Source organism: Drosophila nasuta, chromosome 2L (assembly GCF_023558535.2).
Source record: "Drosophila nasuta strain 15112-1781.00 chromosome 2L, ASM2355853v1, whole genome shotgun sequence".
Taxonomy (NCBI): Eukaryota; Metazoa; Arthropoda; class Insecta; order Diptera; family Drosophilidae; genus Drosophila; species Drosophila nasuta.
Genome location: NC_083455.1, coordinates 16,852,052 through 16,874,958, shown reverse-complemented (window position 1 = coordinate 16,874,958; position 22,907 = coordinate 16,852,052). Strand labels below are relative to the sequence as shown.

Here is a 22,907-nt window from a genome sequence, read left to right as displayed (position 1 = left end):
TTCTAGACACTTTGAGTTCATAGTTGTGTGATTTAAATGTAAGTGGCACTTAATCTATTTCGCTTCAATCAACAAAAGCAGCTGTCACACATTCTAAATCTGTTTACACAAATCTAAGCTGCTAATGCAATTTAAAGCGACATAAAGTGGTTTCTGCAAATATCTTATCTACGTCTATGCCAAATGCCATGTCACATTTGCTCAGCTCATCTTCTGGCTTTGTCTTTGGCCTCTTTAATCAAGTCAAGTCGAGTTACCCACGCTCAGCACATGCTGCTGCTGGTGGTGCTCTCTAATGCTTACATGCTTTAATTGAGCTGAAAGCTGTAAAGTTAACACACATCTTATGTGTGCTCAGCCAAAAATGGGGCCAAGTTGTGCTTCCCCCTTTTTATTTTGTGTTGTCGTAGACAGCGAGTTAAGCGATTTACGCGTCGCTAATTTACACTAATGTTTGTCATTTTACATTTTTGCATAAATGAACTGGCAACTCCTTGTTCTTTATGTTGTTGTCGTTGTCTGTGTTTGCTACTCGTGTGTGGTAGCAACACTTTCTCCAAGCTGTTTAATCATTAAATAAGTAAATTATACGCCCCGTTGTACAGCCATTCAACCTACTCCTGACTCTTTAAATGCATGTTCACATTTCTTGCCCGGCAACAGCGAAAATGTTTCTTAATGAACTTAATTATTTTCGCTCAGTTTGCCATTTGCCATTTGCCTTTTTCTGCAATTTGTGAACAGCTTTTGATCTTTTTTGGCGGAGCATTCTTGCAGAAACAAAAAGTTTTTCAAGTATTTCAAGGCTTTTGCTCGAAATATCGAATATAATCAAATGCGCTGCAAATGGCAGTTTGCAAAGGCAGCAATACAAGCAAATTTTTACGGAAGTCGTCAAATGAAACGTAATTATAGAAAGTTAATTTTAGCTATTGGCTTTCTGAATTAAATAAATGTTGATGATGAAATTTCATTATTATTTAATGTAAATTTTAGCTATTGGTTTACTGAATTAAAAACAAATTGATAATAAAATTTCCTTAAACCTTACAAGACATAAGATTAAAATTCAATTTCAACTGTTTTTTTACAAAGTTAAATAAATGTAAATCATAATAATTTTGCTAACACACGAACAGCTTGGCAGCATTTATTCTTAAGTTTTCCATTTTGTAACTCATTCTTTGTCTGCTGTTGTTAATTAAATTGCAAAGTATTTGCCGAGGTGCAGACATTATAAATTTAATTTGCTGTAGACAATGACGCCAATGTGGTCTTAATTACACACACGTCAACAGTCAACACCTTGTATTACGCATACTTCAGGTGTGACGGTGCGAAAAAACACCTCTTAAAGTTTTAATGACATCACAAAACTTGAGAAATTGACAGCATTAATTTGAATTTCCCACTCTCTTTCTCTTCTTCTGTCTATCTTAACTTTTCTCTTGCAGCGACGAATATTCGATACCAGATCACAGGCGGTAACATAGGCAATGCATTTGCCGTGCAGAACACAACCGGCGTCATCTACGTGGCCAGTCCGCTAGACTATGAAACACGGCCAAGGGTAAGTCACGTCTCTGCACTCGCTGGTCGTCTCATTTCTTTTTCCGGTGTCGTTGCTGACAGCCGCTACTCAAAAGTCTAGCTGTAACTTTCAGTTGTTTCCGTTTTGCTTTCATACTTTTTCTTATTCTCTGTATATTCATCTTCAACTTGCAGCATGTACAAGTATTTTGTGTTTTTATTTGTGCCTCAACTTTTGGTTGTGCATGCATAATTTATAAATACACATACACATACATATATATACATATATATATGTATGTATTTTCTGCTGCCTTACTGATTCCACGAGAAAAAATATGCAAAACTATGCAAAACTTTCAGACGAACAATTTTCCAAACGCAACGCATTGCGACGAAAGTCCACAAACAGAGCACAGGAAAAAAAAATTAATCAAAAAAAATATGCGCACATGTAAATACACAAACACACACACACACACGCTAGGCTAATATGCATGTGTGTTTGTGTGAGTGAGCAAATTGTAGTTGTAGAGATCTACAGCTGCTGCTGGTACATTTCCCACTGCGAATTTTTAACGTGATTGCACGCATACTATGTGGCATAACTGTCGAAATCTAGTATAGCTGCCATCCATTTTGCTCCCCTTTTGGGCAGATTTGAGGTATGCGTGTCTGCACACACGTAGCTGTCAATACCCCATCAAGCAACAAGCAAATGCCAACGAACATGTGTTGTCTTTTGATTTTCTTTTTTACCATTTTCTGCATTGAAACTTTGTAAAATAGAAAAAAATGCATTTATCTAGAGACCGTAAAAAAGTAAACATATTAATCAAATTTTTGTTTTTGTTGTGTCGCATACATATCTGCGGAATTTTAATTAAAAGTTGTTAATATTTCGTTTTATATAACAGTATGAACTGCGCTTGGAGGCAACACGCAATCGGAAAAACAACTACACCACCGTTGTAATCAATGTACGCGATGTTAACGATAATCCACCTGTTTTTGATCGCCAAACATATCGCACACAAATCACTGAAGAAGACGATCGAAATTTGCCCAAACGCATATTGCAGGTAAGTTTGAATTTAATGAAAAAATGTTGCCTACTTTTAAGGGCAGTGGCAGGCAAGTTCGAATTTAATAAAATGTATTGCCTACTTTTCGGGGCAAACGCTTTAAAATAACTTATAAGGGAAATTATTGAAAATAAATGTTGGATAAGTTGAATAAGTTGAATCTGAATAAAATATTTAAAAATAATTATATTAAATAAATGTAAAAATAATAATAGAAAAAATTAATATATATAAAGAATTTAAAATAAACAATAATAAATAAATATAAGTAAGGCAAACAATAAATAATAATAACTTAAAAATATAACTTAACGAATAAATAATAATAAATGAAAAATAAATATTTATTGCGTCCATGTGTTGGCCACTTTTTTTTACAGTTGCCATTGCAAATACATAATTTTAAATATTGCAGCAACTATAGAACTATATGCTTTGGGCAGTGCACTATGTTGAATTTGACCCGTTTTTGTGGCCAAAATTAAAATTTTTGAAATTAACAAGATTTTTGAATGCAGGTTTCTTGTATAATGAAGGTTATTACTGTAGAAAGGTATTTTAAAAAAGTGGGCGTGTCAACGCCCACAGAAATCGAAAAAAAGCGAATATCTAAAGCAATTTTTAAGTTTTTAAATTTTTAAGCGACCCCAATTTTGGAACTCAGGATGAATGTCCTATTTCAAATGCGTCCTGCAAATTTGGTCCAGATCGGATAAAAAATATGGAAATTATTCAAGAAAAAAAAAATCGCAAAGGCTTGACCAAGGGCTTGTTTATCATTTTGCGAAAAGTGACGGTTTTTTCAGGGTTTAACGCAAGTAATCTTAATAGGACAGCAAGATCAACAAGTTATGACAGTGTATATGGCATTTTGTTTCTCGCAAAAGCTTCTTGCTTACGCCACACTTCTAGCAGTTCTGCAATTCTGATCAAAATGTTGCTCACTAATAATTCAAATTACGCAAAAAACCGCAAAAAACGCATAATGAGCTTACATATTATGAATTCAGAATTGACAGATCTACAACATGTATATGGACACTCACTGAACAAATTTGAACATTTTAGTTAAAACCTTTTGGAAAGTTCAACTTTCTTTCGAAAAGTGACAAGGGAAGAACACTTACTAAATATACAAATTGTTAGAAAAATGCGAACAAAACACGCAACATATTAGTATCAACACATAGTAATAACTTGAAGAAGTAATATTCCTTTTGAATTTTATTATTTAATGATTTTTTGTGGAAGATATGCCAATTTGAAATTGCACCGCAAATTTAACATTTAACACTGCACGTGGTGTCCGCTTACAACAGCTAACTTTAACAGCTGTTATTTTAACATTAAACTGTTAAGTTAACATTTTAGGTATACAATATCGCGATTTGATCATTTCTTAACATGGTAACATTAAAAAAACGGAATTTTGAATACTTGCGAAAAATGAGTTTTGGCCACGAAAACGGGTCAAATTCAACATAGTGCAGTGCCGCCCCAATGCTATCATTATTTTGCGATGCCCACATTTATTATCGCCTTCTTGCTTTTACGCAATTTAAATATTGACAGGCCGAGCAACAACAAGAACAATGTTGAGCAGCAACAGCACAATGCATGCAATTTGCATAAAAAGCCAATGCTCGAAAAAGTGCAGAACGAAAAACATGCAAACCAGTTGAGTACACTCCAAGCCACATGATCGGGCCACTCTGGCCCCTTCTCTTTTGGCCCAGAGCAGGACCAAGTTTCAGCTACAGCTGCATGCTGAGGTTCAAAGGGAAGCGGGGCGAGTCCCCAACGAATCACTGAGCCGAGCAATTTCAGCCGTAAATACAAAATAAATACTCATTCATTAATAATAACGTGATAGTTGCACAACGCTCTTACATGAAATATATGAGAAAACAAGCATGTGTACGCGATTGAACATGCATATGTATGTGTGTGTGTGTAAGTGCTCTTGTGTCTGTGGCAGCGACTTTTATTCCAGCCATAACTTACAACAATCAACAACATGAAGGAAATAGCAATCTGTGGCCAGGCAAAAGGTTAAATGCTCTGCACAAAACAATCATGATATGAATATAAAATTTGTATAAAAATAACCAGTAAAAATTCAACAAACAATTGAAATATAATAAAGCTATAAAGTTAAGCTATTGAAAACCAAAGAGATGCAATACAATGAAAACCGTAACTTTAACTTAAGCTGGAGCAAAAAATATTAGCTGTATTTATATGAAGTCCTTGCCAAATATTTACTTCAACTTTATTGCACAAAAAAACCAAAAATAAATAAACACGAAATTTCTTACATATTTAATTATGAATTAGTTCACAAGTGAACATTGGATTTAGTCTGATGCAGAACGAACTTTTCGCAAATAATTACAAAAGATTTTATAAAGCAAAATGCATTTGATAATGCAAAATTTTGATGAGTAATGAATGGATAATTTATTGTAAACTGATTTCAATTAAATGTCATTTGATTTACTCTAAAATTGTCAATCGATGAATTGATTTTTACAGAAAATTGAATTAATATATAATTGCAAGCAAAATTAAATTAAATTGTCATTAATTTAGGGTAAAACAGGTTCAATAGTTTTTGGCCTTTAAAAATCTAATCAATTTTTATGAAATTGCATTTGGCTTGTATAGAAATTAGTATTTGTACACAAATTTAAAGTTTTTGGGCTTTAAAACTTTATTGAATTATTATGATATTACAATTGGTGTTTACAAAAATTGTATATAAATTAATTATATAATTTTTTGACGGAATTAAATCAATTTGTTTTTAATGTTGGACAAAGATAGTTTCAATAGCTTTTGGCCTTTTAAACTCTAATAAATTCGTATGAAATTAGATTTGGCTTTTACATAAATTTTACAAAGATGTCTTAAATATTTGTAAACAAAATTGGATTAAATTGCCAATAATTTTGGGTATAATAATTTACATTTAAATCTGCAATAAATTTCTATGAATAATTTACATTTTTGTTCTCCCATAAATCCATAATTTTCCTCATCATTGCTTTAGTTAGAGTATCTTAGTTTGCGCTGTGCTATCGATTGCTGACGTTTCTTATTAAATACAAATTTAAATAACACGAAGCAAAGTCGATGGCTGAATGTCATTCGCGTCTACCCGGCGCGCATTTTTAATTACACATTTATGCTGAAGTACAAAGGAAAAAACAGAAATAAAGTGGAAACGGCGCCAACTGGATTCTGGGCTTTTATTGATTGCACATAATGAACGGCAACGAACGTTACATATATAAATAATGTAAGGATGCGACAAGAGCTAAAGGCGTTGTCTACAGTCTTCGACACCTTTGACCAAATTGATTTTTGTGCGCGCAGCGTGTGCGGGTGAAAATGAAATGCAAATAATTTTCTTCTTTTTTTTTTGCTATGCATTTTGTTGCTGGCAACGCGTTGGCTGGTGACAGGGGAAAAAGACCCTTTAAATTATGCATGCTGAGCCCACGAGCTGGCAGCCAGATACATGGTATTGGTATGCGTTGCTTTGTGTGTCTGTGTGTGTGTGTGTTTCTGTTGAAAGGACAATGGCACCACGCACACACTTACACTTGCAATAATAATGGGCACAATGATGGCACGTAGTCAACTCTTTTGTCATATCAAATTGTGTTGAACATTTAACGTAAATTGTCGCATTGTATGGCACGGAAAGACAGAAAGAGGGGAAGGGGGGTGTATATGGGAATGTGGTATTGTAGGCACTTAACTCATGGGCGATAACAGCATTTATTTCTTTCTCTTTCTCGTTGTTTTTTTTTTAAGTCAAGTAACTGTGGCTTACTAATGCTGCCAGCTCCATTGAGCAGCCAGTGATACATGCATAATAGAATGTGTGCTGTGCTGTGGAGAAGCAGGGGGAAGGGGAGATTTCCTCACTTAGCAGCTATTATTTTCCATTGAATGTGTTTTCTTTATTGCGAGCTGATGGCTGCTGAAAGTTATCACATTGTTTGCAAAGCAATTTTTTTAATTGGCTTAGCAAGTGTTTGATAGCTTGTTTGGCCACACACACTCACACACACACACACACAAACACACAGCACAAATCCTCAAGAGTGCATTACCAGAAAACTGCCAAGACTTTGGAGACTAAGTCGCAAAATAATAGCTCTGACAAGCTTAACTCAATTGAATCATGTTCAACGTTCAACAATGTGCAGCACTCTTTGTTTTACTTTTGTCTCCAAGAATGAGTGCGAGTGCGAATGTTGTTATTGTCCAGATGCCAATGGCTATCAATTTTAATTCCTTGTCAGCTATTAAGAGTCTGCTTAATATTTGTGCAAGCTTTATTCTGTATTTATCTAGATTGACAATGAAATGAAATTATTCGAAATTGTTGAGAAAAATCAACATAAGTCTTAAATAAAAGAAAGTTCATTTTGCTGAAAGAATATAAAATCAATTTCCAATTGTCAAAATAATCAAATAAGTAAAGGTAATTATTATAAAATATTTACAAATTATAGTAATAAATATAAGCAAAGATTTCCAATTGATAAAGTAATTGAATAAGTAAACATAGTTTTTTTTAATATATTTACAAATAAAAGTAATAAATTGTTAGCCTAGAAAAGGTTTGGCTATAAATGAACTAAATAATTTAATTTTATATTAAAACAAAATATTTACAAATGAATGCAATTAAACCGAACTTATTATTCTAATAATATATATCAAAAATAAAACGAACGAATTAAAATAAACACTTCTATATTGAAATAATTAATGCAAAATCGATAAAAGAAAAATAAATAACAAAATATTGAATATAATAAAAATAATAAGGAAATTAATACAAAAATATATACAAAATATTGAAAATAATATTGAAAAAAAATACAAAAATTTATAAAGAAATATTGTTAATAATTAAAAAAAAATAAAGAAATCATTTTCAATAATTTTTAGAACCAAAAATAGTAATATGAACTCAGCCATTGCTTAAAATCGAATATGCTCTAAATGAAACATTGCTATAATAATGTGATTTTCCATATTTATGATTAAACTTTGCATATTTGCTTTGAAATTTCGTTTGAAATTCATTTGTAAATTCAACATTAATATTCATCTATTGTCTCTTATGTCTAAAACCCTTTAAATAAGCCCTTGTCTGCATTTAAATTCCCTGTGCTTATCCATTTAATAATCGACCAAAAGTAGACAAACAATTGACCCAAAAAAAAGAGAGGAAAACACACAAAATAAATATACATACATTATAATAGTTTGAAAGACAACTAAAATATTCCAAGCGCGCACAACAAAATTGTCCTAAACACAGATTCAATTCAGCAACCGCAACAAAGAATACAAGGACAAAAAAAAATAAAAAACAAAAACAAAATGAATGAAAAGAAAGCAACGTAAAGGGAGTAGCAACAAAATACCACAAGCCGATTGAATAATTACATAAATCTCGGTAATATTAGCATTTTTCACTGAGGCAGACAGACAGACAGGGACTAGCAATATTTTGTAGTCGAAACCAGCAGCAACAAAGCGAACTGAATAAAAAAAAATCAAAATAAATACTTGTATATATAAAGAAAATACTAAATCGAAGCATAAATTTACAAGCAAAAAATCCACTGGATGCCACGCCCCTAAAGCCCGTTCTCTCTTATTGGACATTTAAAGGTTTTTGCTCATTTGCATATTTGATTTATAGAGTGAATATTGTAAGTAAGTAAAGGTCCAGCCAAAAAGGACCACCAAAAGCTTAACAGTTTTTTCTTCTCTATGCTGCTCATTGTAATGCATTTCTTGTTGATCTCCTTTTCCCTTTTTTTTTCGCTCTTCGTTTTACTTGCAGGTTACTGCTACGGATGGCGATGTAGATAGACCAATAAATATTGTATATTTCCTAACCGGCCAGGGCATCGACCCTGATAATACGGCAAATAGTAAATTTGATATAAATCGCACAACTGGCGATATTTTTGTACTCAAGGTAAGTGGCACTCACAAGCGTTTAAGAAGATTTCAGCCAACCAGCCAACCAACCAACCAGCTAGTCAAACAGTCGACCAAGAGCTAACGTCGACATCGACACCATAAAATCCAAGCCCTAATGAATGCCAGTTAAATTCCCCAACCGACGCTGATGCTCTGATGGGACCCCCGGGGAGGTGGCGGGCGTACAAATGGCGCACCATAACATTTCATTTCATTTTTTTTCCTCCTCCTTCTCTTCCTTCTTCTTTTGTGTTCTCTTTTATTCACCTGCAGTGTGCACTCTGGGCTACGATTGCCGTGCTGTGGAGTAGGTTATACTCATAGATAGGAGGAGGAGAAGGAGGAGGAGGCAATATTGCCTTTGGCAGTTTACAATTGGGCCAACAGTTTATACACACAATGTGCGCAGTTTATATTGTGTGACGAGCTGACTGAATATACATATACTATATATGTGAACAGCAATTGAGTGTGATGGAAACGTCAACGGCAAAGTTCATAATTTTCAATAAATTTAATTCAAATTGATTTTGAAAATTTGATGATTCAAAATTTCACTTTTTAATTTTTTTAACACAATTCTGATAGATTCTTTAAATAATCGAAAATAATGATTAAAGATGATCAAATTGTTTTTAAAAATGTTATGAAGAAATATTTTTTTAATATTTTTGGGGATTTTTTATTAATGGTTTAATTTTTTTTAAAAAGAAATCCACTCAATATCCAAAATATTCGAAGATTTCGAACCTTTTATTATGAGCCACATTTCACAATTTTATTAAATTTCATAAAGACAAACTGAAATTCAATACAAAACTTGAATACTCACTTAAATTTGATTTACACCTTTGAAAATATTTGGCTTTAAATTTGAACCCACAAAAGTAGCAAATTTTCAAAGTTTGTATTAAAATAAATATATAACACATTTGGCGAGTTAACCACATTGACTTTATGTGTGCCACATTGTTTGACAGCTGACATAGCTCTAAAATATTTTCATCCCACGCACGGACTCACACAAAAAGACACTCATTCACACTCACACTCACCCACACTCACGAATAAAATGAATGCCAGCCAGGATTCACAACAAAATACTTGACATCCTATACATTTTGTTTTTGTTTCCGTGTGTTTTTTGGCTTTTTTGATTGTTAACACCGAGCCTGGCGAATTGTAAAGTTTTCAGCGCGTTTCGGTGGCGTATGATTAATTTAAAACTGTGTCAAACCGCACAATCTCGTACACACAAAGAGCGAGACAGACAGACAGACAGAAAGAGGGAGAGAGCAGAAAAGCGACATTTTTGGAGGTATAAAAACTGCAAACCGTTTGATGCCCGCTGCATGAACTCCAATTAATTTCAGACAAAGTCCATAAAAACAACCAGTCCAATGGCAGAGCGCGGCAAACTCAACCCAGAGGGTGGTATCCAAAATGTGTGTGTGTTCCCCGCCGTTTAGTTACAGTCCTGGCAGCATTCTCATGCTGCATCAAATGTTCAAATGTTGCTCCTGCTGCTGCTGCTGCTGCTGTTGGCGGCTTGCTTTATTTGTTTTATTGTTTTAGTAACTCTCGGTGTGCGAGTGTGAGTAAAACGCTTTTTTGGCGAAGGATTTGCCAAGGCATCGACGAGGGAGCGAGGAGAGCGGCGAGAGTTTGAGTGAGGCGGGACAGCATGTGGCATTTGTGGTTTTGACGCTCTACAAGCAACCACATGTAAATGACATTCGTCGTTCGTTATTGGTGCGTGGCACGTTGTTGCTGCTGCCGACCGACTCGCATAAAATTGTGTTTTAAAATGTTGGCAAATGTTGGCAGCAAATACATGTGAGCAAACTCTTTATATATACATTTACATATATGTATGTATGGCAAGAGCTGCCTGCCTGCTTCGTTGGCTCGTTGGGTTTTAGAGCGAACCAACGAGCAACACTCGACAGCTGCAACGCGGTATTTAATTTGTAATTGCTATTGCCATTGCCAGGCAATAGCTCTACAGAGCTCCAACTCTCAACTCCAACTCCATCTATAGCTATTTCTATCACACATCACATTTCGCTCCACTCGAACGTACATAGATGTGAATTGTGTTTGTTCTTCTCCGATTTAATTGAACAAATGCCGCACTAGGAAATTTTAAACATTAGCCTGAACTATTTTTCTTGAAACTTGTATGAAAAATGGGCTGGGGGCAAAAAGGAAAGAGATAAAATTTTAATTTGACCTTTTAGATAAGACTGCTACAACATTGAAAATCTGACATTTATTTAAATTTGTATCGCGGAGAATTTAAATATGATTTATTTACTTTTTTATGCGAGAGTCTTAGTTGATTTGGCTAAAAATCTGGTATATTTGGAATTATTATACAAAATATACCAAATAAATACCGCACTATTTAGCTTTTATTAAAATTGAGTACCGAGTATCTGACCGTCGAGCAGACTTGCTATTTAAATATAATACTGATTAATGAAAGCAATTTTTAGTTCATTTACGAAAAGACAAAATAAAAGGGGACCCGCTTAAATTTCAATTCTGTGTATCACATTAACAATTCCACTTCATTTTCGATTTATCTTCTTAATTCAGACATATATTTTAAGTAATGCACATTTCATAAGCAGATGCATTACTTTATATGTCAGGAAACCTAATATAATTGCACAAATAATAATTTATGCATTGAGTAGGCTAAGCTCATGAGTAGGAAAATCGAAGGCACGACTTAAAGGCTTCAGTGCCGAATTACACCTGTGGCAGAGGTAAATTGTTTGTGTTTGTTGTCGAGTCATCAAAATAGATATATAGAAGAGACAGACATATATTGGATATATTAGTAAGCAGAAACGCAAACAGAATAGCAGAAAGCAAAGCCGCACAAGAAAGAAGTCAAAGTAATTTGAATTTGCATTCAAGATATTCGAAATGATTTTGAGAGCAGAGCTTCTTCGAGCGAAATGTAATTGAAACAGTCTTAATCCAAGGCTGGCCAACAACAAAAGCAGATGCCAAAATGAGCTGAGTAAGCATTATTTAAGGATAATTTAAATAGGATCAGAGTACAGGTAAAAGGGGGGGCGGGCGAGGTGTACAGCAGGTACAAACACATCTGACACACACTGTCTCTGTTGAAATTGAGCACATTTCATTTGATTTGATGGCTTTTATTTGGTCGTCTCCCTCTCTCTCTCGAAGGAGAAGGAGGAGGAGGGACAATGGACAGATAAAACGATTGAGGCGATTTCATGAGGATAACTCATTTAATGAGAGAAATCTAATATGAGACACAGAGCAAACACTCACACAACCAAACACCGCAAAGGATAAACAAAACAACAGGACAACAGGACAACAGCGAGGACTGTGAAGGGAATGTGACGCTTTCAAGGACCTGAAACTGACAATGAGACATGTCAGCTGTATGTCGGATTGGCTTGCTTGGTTGGTTTTGCTGTGTTTGGTTCAGTTGCAGTTTCCTGCCACTGGCATAAAATAATTTGCAAACAAATAGACAGACTGAGAGTGTGGGACGAGACGAGAGAGACAAACAAACAAACAGCAAGAAGCTGGCGAATCAAAATGCTTCTTCTCACTCTACTCACATTTCATTCATTGACAGCCTTTGGACCGAGATCAGCCCAGCGGGCGTCCGCAATGGCGTTTCACTGTATTTGCGCAGGATGAGGGCGGCGAGGGTCTGGTCGGCTATGCGGACATTCAAGTTAATCTGAAGGACATCAATGACAATGCGCCACAGTTTCCGCAGGGCGTCTACTTTGGCAATGTCACCGAGAATGGCACCGCCGGCAGCCCGGTGATGACAATGTCTGCCATTGACTATGACGATCCCAACGAGAGCACAAACGCCAAGCTAATCTACTCAATTGAGAAGAACGTCATCGAGGAGGAAACGGGCGCACCCATCTTTGAAATTGAACCCGAAACGGGCCTCATCAAGACCGCCGTCTGTTGTCTCGACCGTGAACGCACTCCCGACTATTCGATCCAAGTGGTCGCCATGGATGGCGGTGGCCTCAAAGGTAAGCAACAACAGTTCTTAAAACACACATCACTTACATTTGCCCTCATTTGTTGTCATCCTCTGACCAGGCACTGGCACCGCATCCATACGCGTCAAGGATCTTAACGATATGCCGCCACAATTCACCAAAGATGAATGGTTCACCGAGGTGGATGAGACCAATGGCACTCACATACCCGAAACACCCATACTCACAGTCACCGTACAGGACGAGGATGAAACGAATAGTTTCCAGTACAAAGTGGTGCCAAACAGTGGCTTTGGTGCCGATAAATTTGCGATGGTCCGGAATGCTGATGGTACTGGCTCATTGAAGATTATTCAACCCTTGGACTATGAGGATCCATTGCAGAGCAGCGGCTTTCGTTTTCGCATTCAGGTGAACGATAAGGGCGAGGACAGTGGCAGCGATAAATATCATGTGGCATACTCTTGGGTTGTTGTCAAGTTGCGCGACATCAACGATAATGAGCCGCGTTTTGAGCGCGATCACATCGAAGTCTCGATCTATGAGGACACCAAAGTGGGCACCATTCTCGAACAGTTTCGTGCCACGGATGCCGACCAAGGTGGCCACTCGAGAGTCAACTATAAGATTGTGCGTGCCACAAATCGACGGCGGCAATTTGCCATCAGCGACAAAGGCGCCATCAGCATACAACGTCCCTTGGATCGCGAGTCTGTCGATCGGCATCATGTGCAGATCTTGGCCAGTGATGATGGCAATCCTTCACGCACTGCGACTGCTACCCTCACTGTGGTTGTCAAGGATGTGAATGATAATGCGCCTACGCTGGCTGAGGATTACAGACCCACGTTGCCGGAGAATGTTTCAGCGCGCAAGATCATCGAAGTAGCCGCTAAAGATGTCGACGATCGACAGCGCGGCAATGGCGGCCCCTTTAGCTTTCGACTCGATCCGCTGGCTAGCGATGAGATACGTGCGGGATTCAAAGTGGAATACGATCGACGTAAGTACAAGTTGAAATATTACTATTATTATTATTTTTAAGAAATCAGTTAATGATTGTATGGGAAACAAGTTCAAGACGCTCTTCATATCATATAGACTTAAAAATATTTAAAAAGAATTTATATTAAACCGTTTTAATTAACTTTAAGTGTTCCATAAAAATAGCTCAGAATTCAAAATGTGAGATCGTTAAGAAATAATGCATTATTCAACTAAAAAGTTATTACTTTCTGTTTGAAATTAACGAATTAGCGTAAGAAACAAAATGATAATCTGGTAACTCTAAGTTAAGCATAAATTGATATGGCATCCTTGTGTTGAATTTCATCATATACATAGAATATTGCGAAATGAAGTAGTTCGCTTTGAGTCGTTAAGTAAAATAGAACACAGAAAATGAATTGACTGTCGAATAAACGTTTAATGTAAGGTCCACGAAATCAACTCTAGTCTCTTCACTTGTACTACTGCGATCTAATCGTTGGCCAAATTCAAACACTTTCATCCATAAAGATATTAAATGAAAGTCACGTATTTATTTTGTTAATTTTAGAGGCTTTTGTATTATGAATTGATAGACTTTTAAAGAGTATTTTGTTATTGTTTAGTTCTTAGAGATGCTGTCAAAATATACTGAAATGTAACATATATCTCATTTCTTATATATATCTTATTTTATTAGATAGTGATATATGCGATCCATTGATAAATAATTAGTAAGTTAGTTAGTTGAGGAAATTAGACTAAGTTAAAATATCCATATTATTAGTTTTAAATTTATGAATTTTATTCTTAAAGCTACCGTTTAAAATAATATTATATAATCATGAAAATATTCAAAGAGTAGGTTCTTATACTGACATTACTGCAGGAAATCAAAATGAGAATCTGTAATATTCTTACTAAAATGCCAGTTTCTTTTTTTATTACATATTATTTAAATTAATCAAGAACAGAGTCAATGAAATGCTCTGCTGAAGTCTCAATATTAAATTGCCAGACTTTCAAAAATCCAACCCTGATGGATTTGCTTTTCAGCAACTACAAGTACAAACTAAGCCATTCAAAAACAAATTTGGCAAACCAAGTATTTTTTATGACCCAAGGAGCAAACATTTTGTTCAGATCCAAATCTTTTGGGTAACAGCAGAAGCAGCAGCAAGAGCAGCAGCAGCCACAGGTCAATTTGTGCTCATAACCAATTGCCATTGACAGAGTGCTGAGAGAGAGAGAATCCCTCGGAACTAATCTACTATACTGTCCAAAAAAAAAATAGAAAGCAAAGAAACAAAATCAGCACTTGCACAATTTGCAGAGGCAAGCAAACGCAGCATGCAACCGCTGCCGCTTGGAGTTGAGTTCAAGTTTTAGTTTGGCTTTCGTTTTGGGTTTTGCACACAATCAGAATCAAAAACGTTAGACCAAAGTGTGTTTGCATAGTAATGGTGATTGAATTATGCCACAGACAATCAGCATCATCAGCATTGTTTGTTCACAGAGTTAGTTAACTGAAAGAACCAAAAAAACACAAGAGATGAGAAGAGAAACAGGCAAACGATATTGTTAAATGGTAGATGAGAGTTGGCTTCAAGGCAAATTTCTGGCCAAGACACTCTCAAAATGGAAGAGAGACCACTTCTCATTTTCTCTATCTCTCTGTCTCTTTCTGCTTTTGGACAGAGCTGTCATTGTTTTTATGGCCATTTCATGTGCTTTTCTCCGGGGCGTAAATGAAATTGGTCTACCAACTTTTCCAGCCTTTGTCGTCGGTCCCAAAGTTATTCGAAACGGTATAAAAAATATCTTTTAATAAAAGAAAAGCAAATAGAATTGAAAATAAAAATCGAGGGGTGAAAGAAATTTGAGGTGTCACTTGAATACGTTGCTGACATTGACAAGCCGTGCATTTTCGATTTTCCTTTGAAATTTGTTTTGTCCATTTTTTTTGCTTTTTATCATCGGTTGTCGGCGCGTGCTTGGATTTCAAGGTATACAAGAAGAATGCTTGTTTTTTTGTTTTCTTTATTTACGTGTTTTGTGAATGGCGGCAAAATAAATAATTGATTCAAAAAGCCGATTAAATTCTCTTTTTTACTTTGGCATAAACAAATAAATGAAATATTTAATAGAATACGATGAACGCTGCTAAAAGTGACGTTATTAATTTGCATAATTACCTAAATGAGTTGTGTAATTAGTACAAAACGTAGCCAATTATAGATGGCTCGCCAGCTATCATTAAGCCTATAAATTGTTAATCAAGCTAATGCAAAATCCATTCCAATTCATGTACATATGTTCAGTTCTCACTGAATGTGCCATTAATTATGCCTAATTTAAGAATATATGATGGCCACACTTACACCGCGTTTACACTCATAGTTTATGCCGAATGTGAAACAAAATAAAATAATACGAAAAAATACGAAAAAGCAACAACTAAATTACTCTGTTGCCTCGTATTAAATATTTGATGTATAGACAGACGTAATGCGCAAGCAAATATTGATTGCATATCAATGAAACCACATTAAAATTCTATAATCACTAGTTGAATTTCACATAAATAATGCCACAAAACAGTTCAAGAATTATTTGTGCAGTTTATGCAATTAACATTGTTCATGTCTGACCATGACAAGTTCACGTGTATATTGCAATTTATTAACTCGAATAATTAGTATTTATAGATTTTGTTAATGTTGCGAAGGAGCTTGAAGCAGAAACTAGGGCAAAGACCTTATTTATTAAAGTTTAATTAAAAAGTCAATTTAGTAGGTTGATTACGTATTTAATTATGTTGAAGATAGGACAAAATTACATTTGAAAATGGAAAATATATTATTGTCATACATTGTCCATTTCATTAAATAATAATGAATTATGTCTAATGAGTTTTTTGTCGTTATTAAATTTAATTGGTTTTTTTAGGAATTCTAGGAATTAATTAATTAAGAAAACAAAAAACTATATTAATACACAAGACTCAACTATTGAAATTTATGTTTTTTTTACTTTAAAATGTTATATTTAAAGCTTTATTATTATTTAATTAACTAATTAATTATTTTTAATTAGTTTTTTCTCGTTTTTAATTAATTTAAATTTTAAATAATTCCTTTCTTGGGTCTTTTAAAAATCAAAAATTATTAATTGGTTTTGAATATTTAAAGTTTCCTTTTCATTGTTATATTCTAAGCACTATTTTAATAAAATTTTAAATATATATCTTTATTAGATTATTGTTTATTATTGTTAATTTAAATGCTAATGAAAATAAAGCTGTATAGAACAAAAATCTTAGTTAATAATGAAGTTTACAAATTATATTATTTTCAAAATTTGAAATTTCAACATCGCAAGCAAATAAGTTACATAATAACCCGAATCATTTAACGGAGCAACACAAGAATAAAATTTAAGTGTTGACAATGAAATATAATCTCTTTAGTTTGTCATTAAAGACATCAAATATGCAAACATACGAGTAGCTGTGAACCCTTTTACTACTTGAAATTGCCCCTATTTGATTGTCATTTTGGCTCCCTTTAAGTCTTGAATTTCCCTTTTGCTTATGTTCGAATCTCTCTCGTTTCTCTTTTGCCTCTGCTTTTATGTGCTGCAACAACAACAACGACAACTTGAACACCACCCCAAAACGAAATGAAATCCATTTGAATGCTTCTCGGAATGAACACAAAATGCCCTAAACAGGAGGCGACAATGGTAATGGGGTGGCCATCATCTCCTCGCTGCGTCCCTTTGACCGTGAGCTACAGAAATCCTTTACCATACCCATTGAGATAAAGGATAACGGGGCGCCAGCCATGACAGGCACCAGCACAGTGACGGTGACCATTGGCGACGTCAACGACAACAAGATGCAGCCGGGCAGCAAATCGGTGTTGGTCTACAACTATCAAGGACAATCGCAGGATACGCCCATTGGCCGTGTGTACGTTAACGATCCCGACGACTGGGATGTGCCCGACAAGAAATACTACTGGGAGGCCCAGGAGCACCAGCGCTTCAAGCTCGACACCGACACCGGCATATTGACAATGCGAGCGGGCACAAGACGTGGTCGCTATCAGCTGCGCTTTAAGGTGAGTCCTCTTACTGGTATTTTCAACTTAAGTGAAGTGTACCCTGTGCTCACGAGGTAAACGAGTATATTGAATTTGTGAATGTATTGGGAACACACAGCTTAAAACATATTTGCGTTAAATAGTCTATTTTTCCTTAATCAGAAATGCTTGTTAAAGTGTTGAAACTAAAATAGTAATATCAAAAATATTTACACAAACAAATATATAAAATAATTGAAATACAATATTACAGTTTACAGGTATGTTACAGAATAAAAATATAGTTAGACAAAATTAACGAAAATGCAGTTTCTAATTTTTTCCTCAGTAACGGAAAGTTTTACATTTAACATAAACTTTTTATAACCCAAAGGAGGGTTAAGTACTTAAGTACTTACCCTGGAACTGTTTTAGGTAGAGTTACCACGTTTGGAGTCTTGTATTTATTACGTAGCATAGGATTATCTTACCATATATTTTATAAACCCAAATAAATAGATGTATTAACATATATAAATGTTTGGCAATAAATTGCAATACCTGAGCAAAGCAAGTAAGAAAGCAGAGTATGCTCGACTGTGAGATACCCGTTACCCTTTTTCAATAAAACTACATTCTATAAATATACCACAAAATCTTATGCTATATTTGGTATATCGATATACCATAGAGTATAAAACATACCAGACAGTCAGCTAAAGCGTCTATTAACCGATTACAGTCGAATATTTTTGTCATACAAAAGTATTTCCTTAAATAGCTTCGACAACTTTTATTCCATCGCAACCAACATTTCAGAAATCATAAATACTGAAGCTATTATCGCTCGTCTATGAGATCCAGTATACTGAAAACATTTTAAACAAAGTTGAACAAATTTGTTGTACACATTTTAAATAGTATTTCATTTCCTCCCTAAGGTATACGATCGAGAGCATGGTCAGGAGGACATACCCGCCAATTTGAGCGTCACTGTGCGCGACATCACAGCCGAGGCGGTGCAGCAAGCTGGCTCCATGCGTTTGGCCCACATCACCGACGAAGACTTTGTGCGCACCTGGAATCCACTGAAACAACAAGTCGAACCCTCGAAGCTGGAGCGGTTTCGCAACAAGCTCGCCGAGCTGCTCTACACGGATCGCGACAACGTGGACGTGTTCAGCGTACAGCTGCGAGCACAGTCGCCATATCCTCTAACAGATGTTCACTTTGCAGCCAGATCAGCAACGCAGCAGCCGTACTTTAAAGCGGTGCGACTCAATGGGGTGGTGCAAATGCATCGCGAGGAGATCGAACAGGAGGTGGGACTGAACATCACAATGGTGCACATCGATGAGTGTTTGCACGAGGGTCGCGGCAAGTGTGCCAGCGGATCGTGCACCTCCCGTGTTGATTTGGGCAAGAAACCGTATACAGTGAGCGTCAATCGTACGGCGCTGGTTGGTGTGCGTCTCGAGTTGAGTGCACAGTGCGTTTGCCGAGCGAGGAATTTCACCGATCACGATCACAATTGTCGCACGCATCATTGCTTTAACGGGGGACGCTGCGTGGAGACGCGCAATGGGCCGCGTTGTGTGGCATGCCCCGTTGGCTATGGCGGACCACGTTGCCAGCAATCGACACGCAGTTTTCGTGGCAATGGTTGGGCCTGGTATCCACCGTTGCAGCTGTGCGCCGAATCGCATTTGAGCCTGGAGTTTATCACACGCGAAGCGGATGGTTTGATACTCTACAATGGGCCGATTGTGCCGCCGAAAGTGGGCGAGCTGGTAATCAGTGACTTTATAGCCATTGAACTGGAACAGGGCTATCCGCGTTTGCTTATCGACTTTGGCTCCGGCACCTTGGAGTTGCGTGTGAAGACCAAAAAGACGCTGGACGATGGTGTCTGGCATCGCTTGGACATCTTTTGGGATGCCGAAAATGTGCGCATGGTTGTGGACTTTTGTCGCACGGCCTTGGTTTCGGAACTCGAGGATGGCACGGCGCCAGAATTTGATGATAATGCGTGTCAGGCACGGGGTCAAATACCGCCATTTGCCGAGACACTGAATCTCAATCAGCCACTGCAATTGGGCGGTTTGTATCGACAGCACTTCGATCAGACTCTGTACAATTGGCAATATGCATTCAGCTCGAAGGGTTTCGATGGCTGCATACGCAATCTTGTACACAATTCGGAGCATTATGATTTGGCTTTCCCAGCGCTGTCGCGTAACAGTTTTCCCGCCTGTCCGCAAACCGATGAAGTTTGTTTAAAGACGGAGCACACAGCCAGATGTTGGGATCATGGCAATTGTGTCGCCAGCTTGGTGCAGGCCAAGTGCCATTGTCAACCTGGTTGGATGGGTCCGGGTTGTAATGTGCCCACTGTGCCCACCACATTTAAAGCGCAAAGTTACGTGAAGTTTGCATTGAGCTTCGAACCCGATCGCTTCAGCACTCAGCTGCAGTTGAGATTTCGCACTCGGGAGCAGGCTGGCGAATTGTTTCGTGTCAGCGATCAGCATCAGCGTGAATATGCCATCTTGGAGTTGCGACGCGGACAGCTGCAGTTTCGCTATAATCTGAATTCGCTGCGGAATGAGGAGCAGCTTCTGACGTTGACGGCAATCACTGTGAACGATGGACAGTGGCATGTGGTGCGCATAAGTCGTTATGGCTCGGCAGCCATTATGGAGCTGGATGGCGGCGAGTCAAGGCGTTACAATGAATCGTTTCACTATCAGGGACATCAGTGGCTCAGCATTGATAAACAGGAGGGCGTCTATGCGGGCGGCAAGGCGGAATATACGGGCGTCAAAACGTTTGAGGTGCAGGCAGACTTTCAACGCAGCTGCCTCGACGACATCAGGTGAGCTTTTGTCCTGAGTTTGCTAATTATGCTAGCAACATTTTTACACCATCTCTCTCTGTCTCTCTCAGACTTGATGGCAAACATCTGCCGCTGCCGCCGGCAATGAATGGCACCCAATGGGGACAGGCGACAATGGCGAGGAATGTGGAACGAAATTGCCCATCGAATCGACCATGCTCCAATGTCATCTGTCCGGATCCCTTTGATTGTGTTGATTTGTGGAATGAATACGAGTGCACGTAAGTACAACATGATGCAGTTCAACGCCTCCTCTGTGCTTCAAAATGCAGTTGTTGTTGTGTGTGTATTTCACCTGCCTCTAAGTGTGTGCTCTCTAACTGCACTCACTAATTGCACACATTGCAACGCATCGCCTCATTCACTTTGTAAGCCCATTGTAAATGCTTTTTCGGCACACAAACACACACAAGAATTATGCATCATTTTCAACTACCTCCAATTCTATTCACTCTTCTTGACTGCCTTAAATACGAGTGTTCGTTGTTGTATTCACTTTACTCATAAGCTGGTTACTCAAAACAATGTGCTGCACCCAATTAAGCATTCGATGCAGTTTCTAAGCTCATTAATGTGTTAATGCTTCTTAATTTTCTAGTTCATATTATATTTGACTTAAATGTAAAATTAGAAAATTAATATACCATACTCAGGCAATTGAATTTACTGGATTTCCGATTAAACCACCCTAAACTATTCCAATAGTAGTAAATTTAATGAAATAAATTGCTGCACTTGCGATTTTAGTATACAAAACTATTTAAATGGAAGTCTATGGATAACAAAATATGTGCAATAAATATATTTGGAAAATTTTCGATTTAGGATTGCTATGTTTAAAATATTTTATTTATATATAAAAAAAAATTAAATTTTTCAATATTAGAAAAAGAAAAAATTAAAGTTACATTTTTGGTATTTTAAATAATACATTTCTTAAAAAGGTTTTCCACGTTATTTTAGTTAGGTACAGCTTTTTGTTAATCTTCTGCACACGAGCCACTTTTATATATAGTTTACATTCTATCTCTGTTACAAAGTTTTGCATTAGAATCAACAAACACACACATGCATAGAGTAGCAGTTATTTAAGAAACTATTTTGCATAACGGGAAGTAAGTTTACTTCTTGCTGGCGCCATCTAGCGCTCGAGTGTATATTTAAAAACATTCATGTGCTTGCAATGCGTAGTTTGCATCCATGTGTGTACTATAAGGTGGAATAGACAATCATAAAAGAAGTTTAGCTGCTTAAACGCCTGTTTTACTATTCAATGTACTCAAACCTGAAATCATATATAAATAGGTTAGAGAATTAAGAACAAAATTAAAGCAAATTATTCTTATTTTATTCCTTACTTTAATAATCCCATCGCCATAGATACAACTTTTAAAATCCTGCTAAAATTAAAGCCCGATTTTTGGTTCATAAAACTATAAGTACGGTTTTTATGATGCCAGAATATTTGGTGACGATTAGAAAAACAATGTAAAAGTTATTTAGGAAATACTACTGCAATTGGGGTTTAGATGCATTGTCTGACAATCTGGTATATTTTGTACTTTTCGGTATATTTTGAATGCCGAATGTATCGATATAACATGTATATTCTTCGGTATATTTTAGTATTTTTTGTGGTTTATTGGTATATTTTTAGAATATGGTTTTATTGAAAATAGCTGCGGGTATCACACATTAGAGCACGCTCGACTGAAACCTTCTTAATAATATAAAAATTGTGATTGCATTTGATATTTAAAAAAGTTCTTATTTTACATAATTTCTTTAAATTGATTGATTCCCCATTTTTAAATCGATAAGTTTGTTGTATAATTGTGGAAATATTTGCTCTTAATCCTTTTCCTATTTTACATAATTTAATTAAACAGCAAAATCAAGAAATTAAACTATTCCATTTCCCATTTTTAAATCAATTTAAAAATATTTCGTGAAATTTGTTTAAATATTTTCTCTATACTTGTTTCCCCACTTTACATAATTTTGATAAATAGTTAAATCGTTAAATTGATTTATTTCCAATTTTGAAATCAATCCAAAATATGTATTTCGTTGAATTTGTTGAATATTTGTGGAAATATTTCAGCAATGCTGCAGAAATTGCTCGCCTCAAATGTGCAACCCAATCAGTCGCACATCAATGTGCCATTAACTGTGGCATGAACTCTTCCAGATGCCATAACAACATCGTATCGCATCGTATGGTATTTGGCATCTGCTATCATTTCTTTTCTATTTCCCACAGCTCACCTCACAGGTGCTG

General features: G+C 36.3%; 1 protein-coding gene across 2 annotated transcripts in view; it reads left to right on the top strand.

The window, feature by feature from the left end:
• Positions 1-22,907, top strand: part of LOC132798436 (putative neural-cadherin 2) — a 160,668-nt gene that overhangs the window by 124,472 nt on the left and 13,289 nt on the right. For both annotated transcript variants that reach the window (XM_060810289.1, XM_060810290.1), the window contains 8 exons: positions 1,455-1,570; positions 2,448-2,612; positions 8,494-8,631; positions 12,268-12,688; positions 12,759-13,661; positions 17,378-17,769; positions 18,672-20,605; positions 20,677-20,847. In XM_060810289.1, coding sequence (XP_060666272.1) covers positions 1,455-1,570; positions 2,448-2,612; positions 8,494-8,631; positions 12,268-12,688; positions 12,759-13,661; positions 17,378-17,769; positions 18,672-20,605; positions 20,677-20,847 — 4,240 coding nt within the window. The remainder of the gene's footprint in view (positions 1-1,454; positions 1,571-2,447; positions 2,613-8,493; positions 8,632-12,267; positions 12,689-12,758; positions 13,662-17,377; positions 17,770-18,671; positions 20,606-20,676; positions 20,848-22,907) is intronic.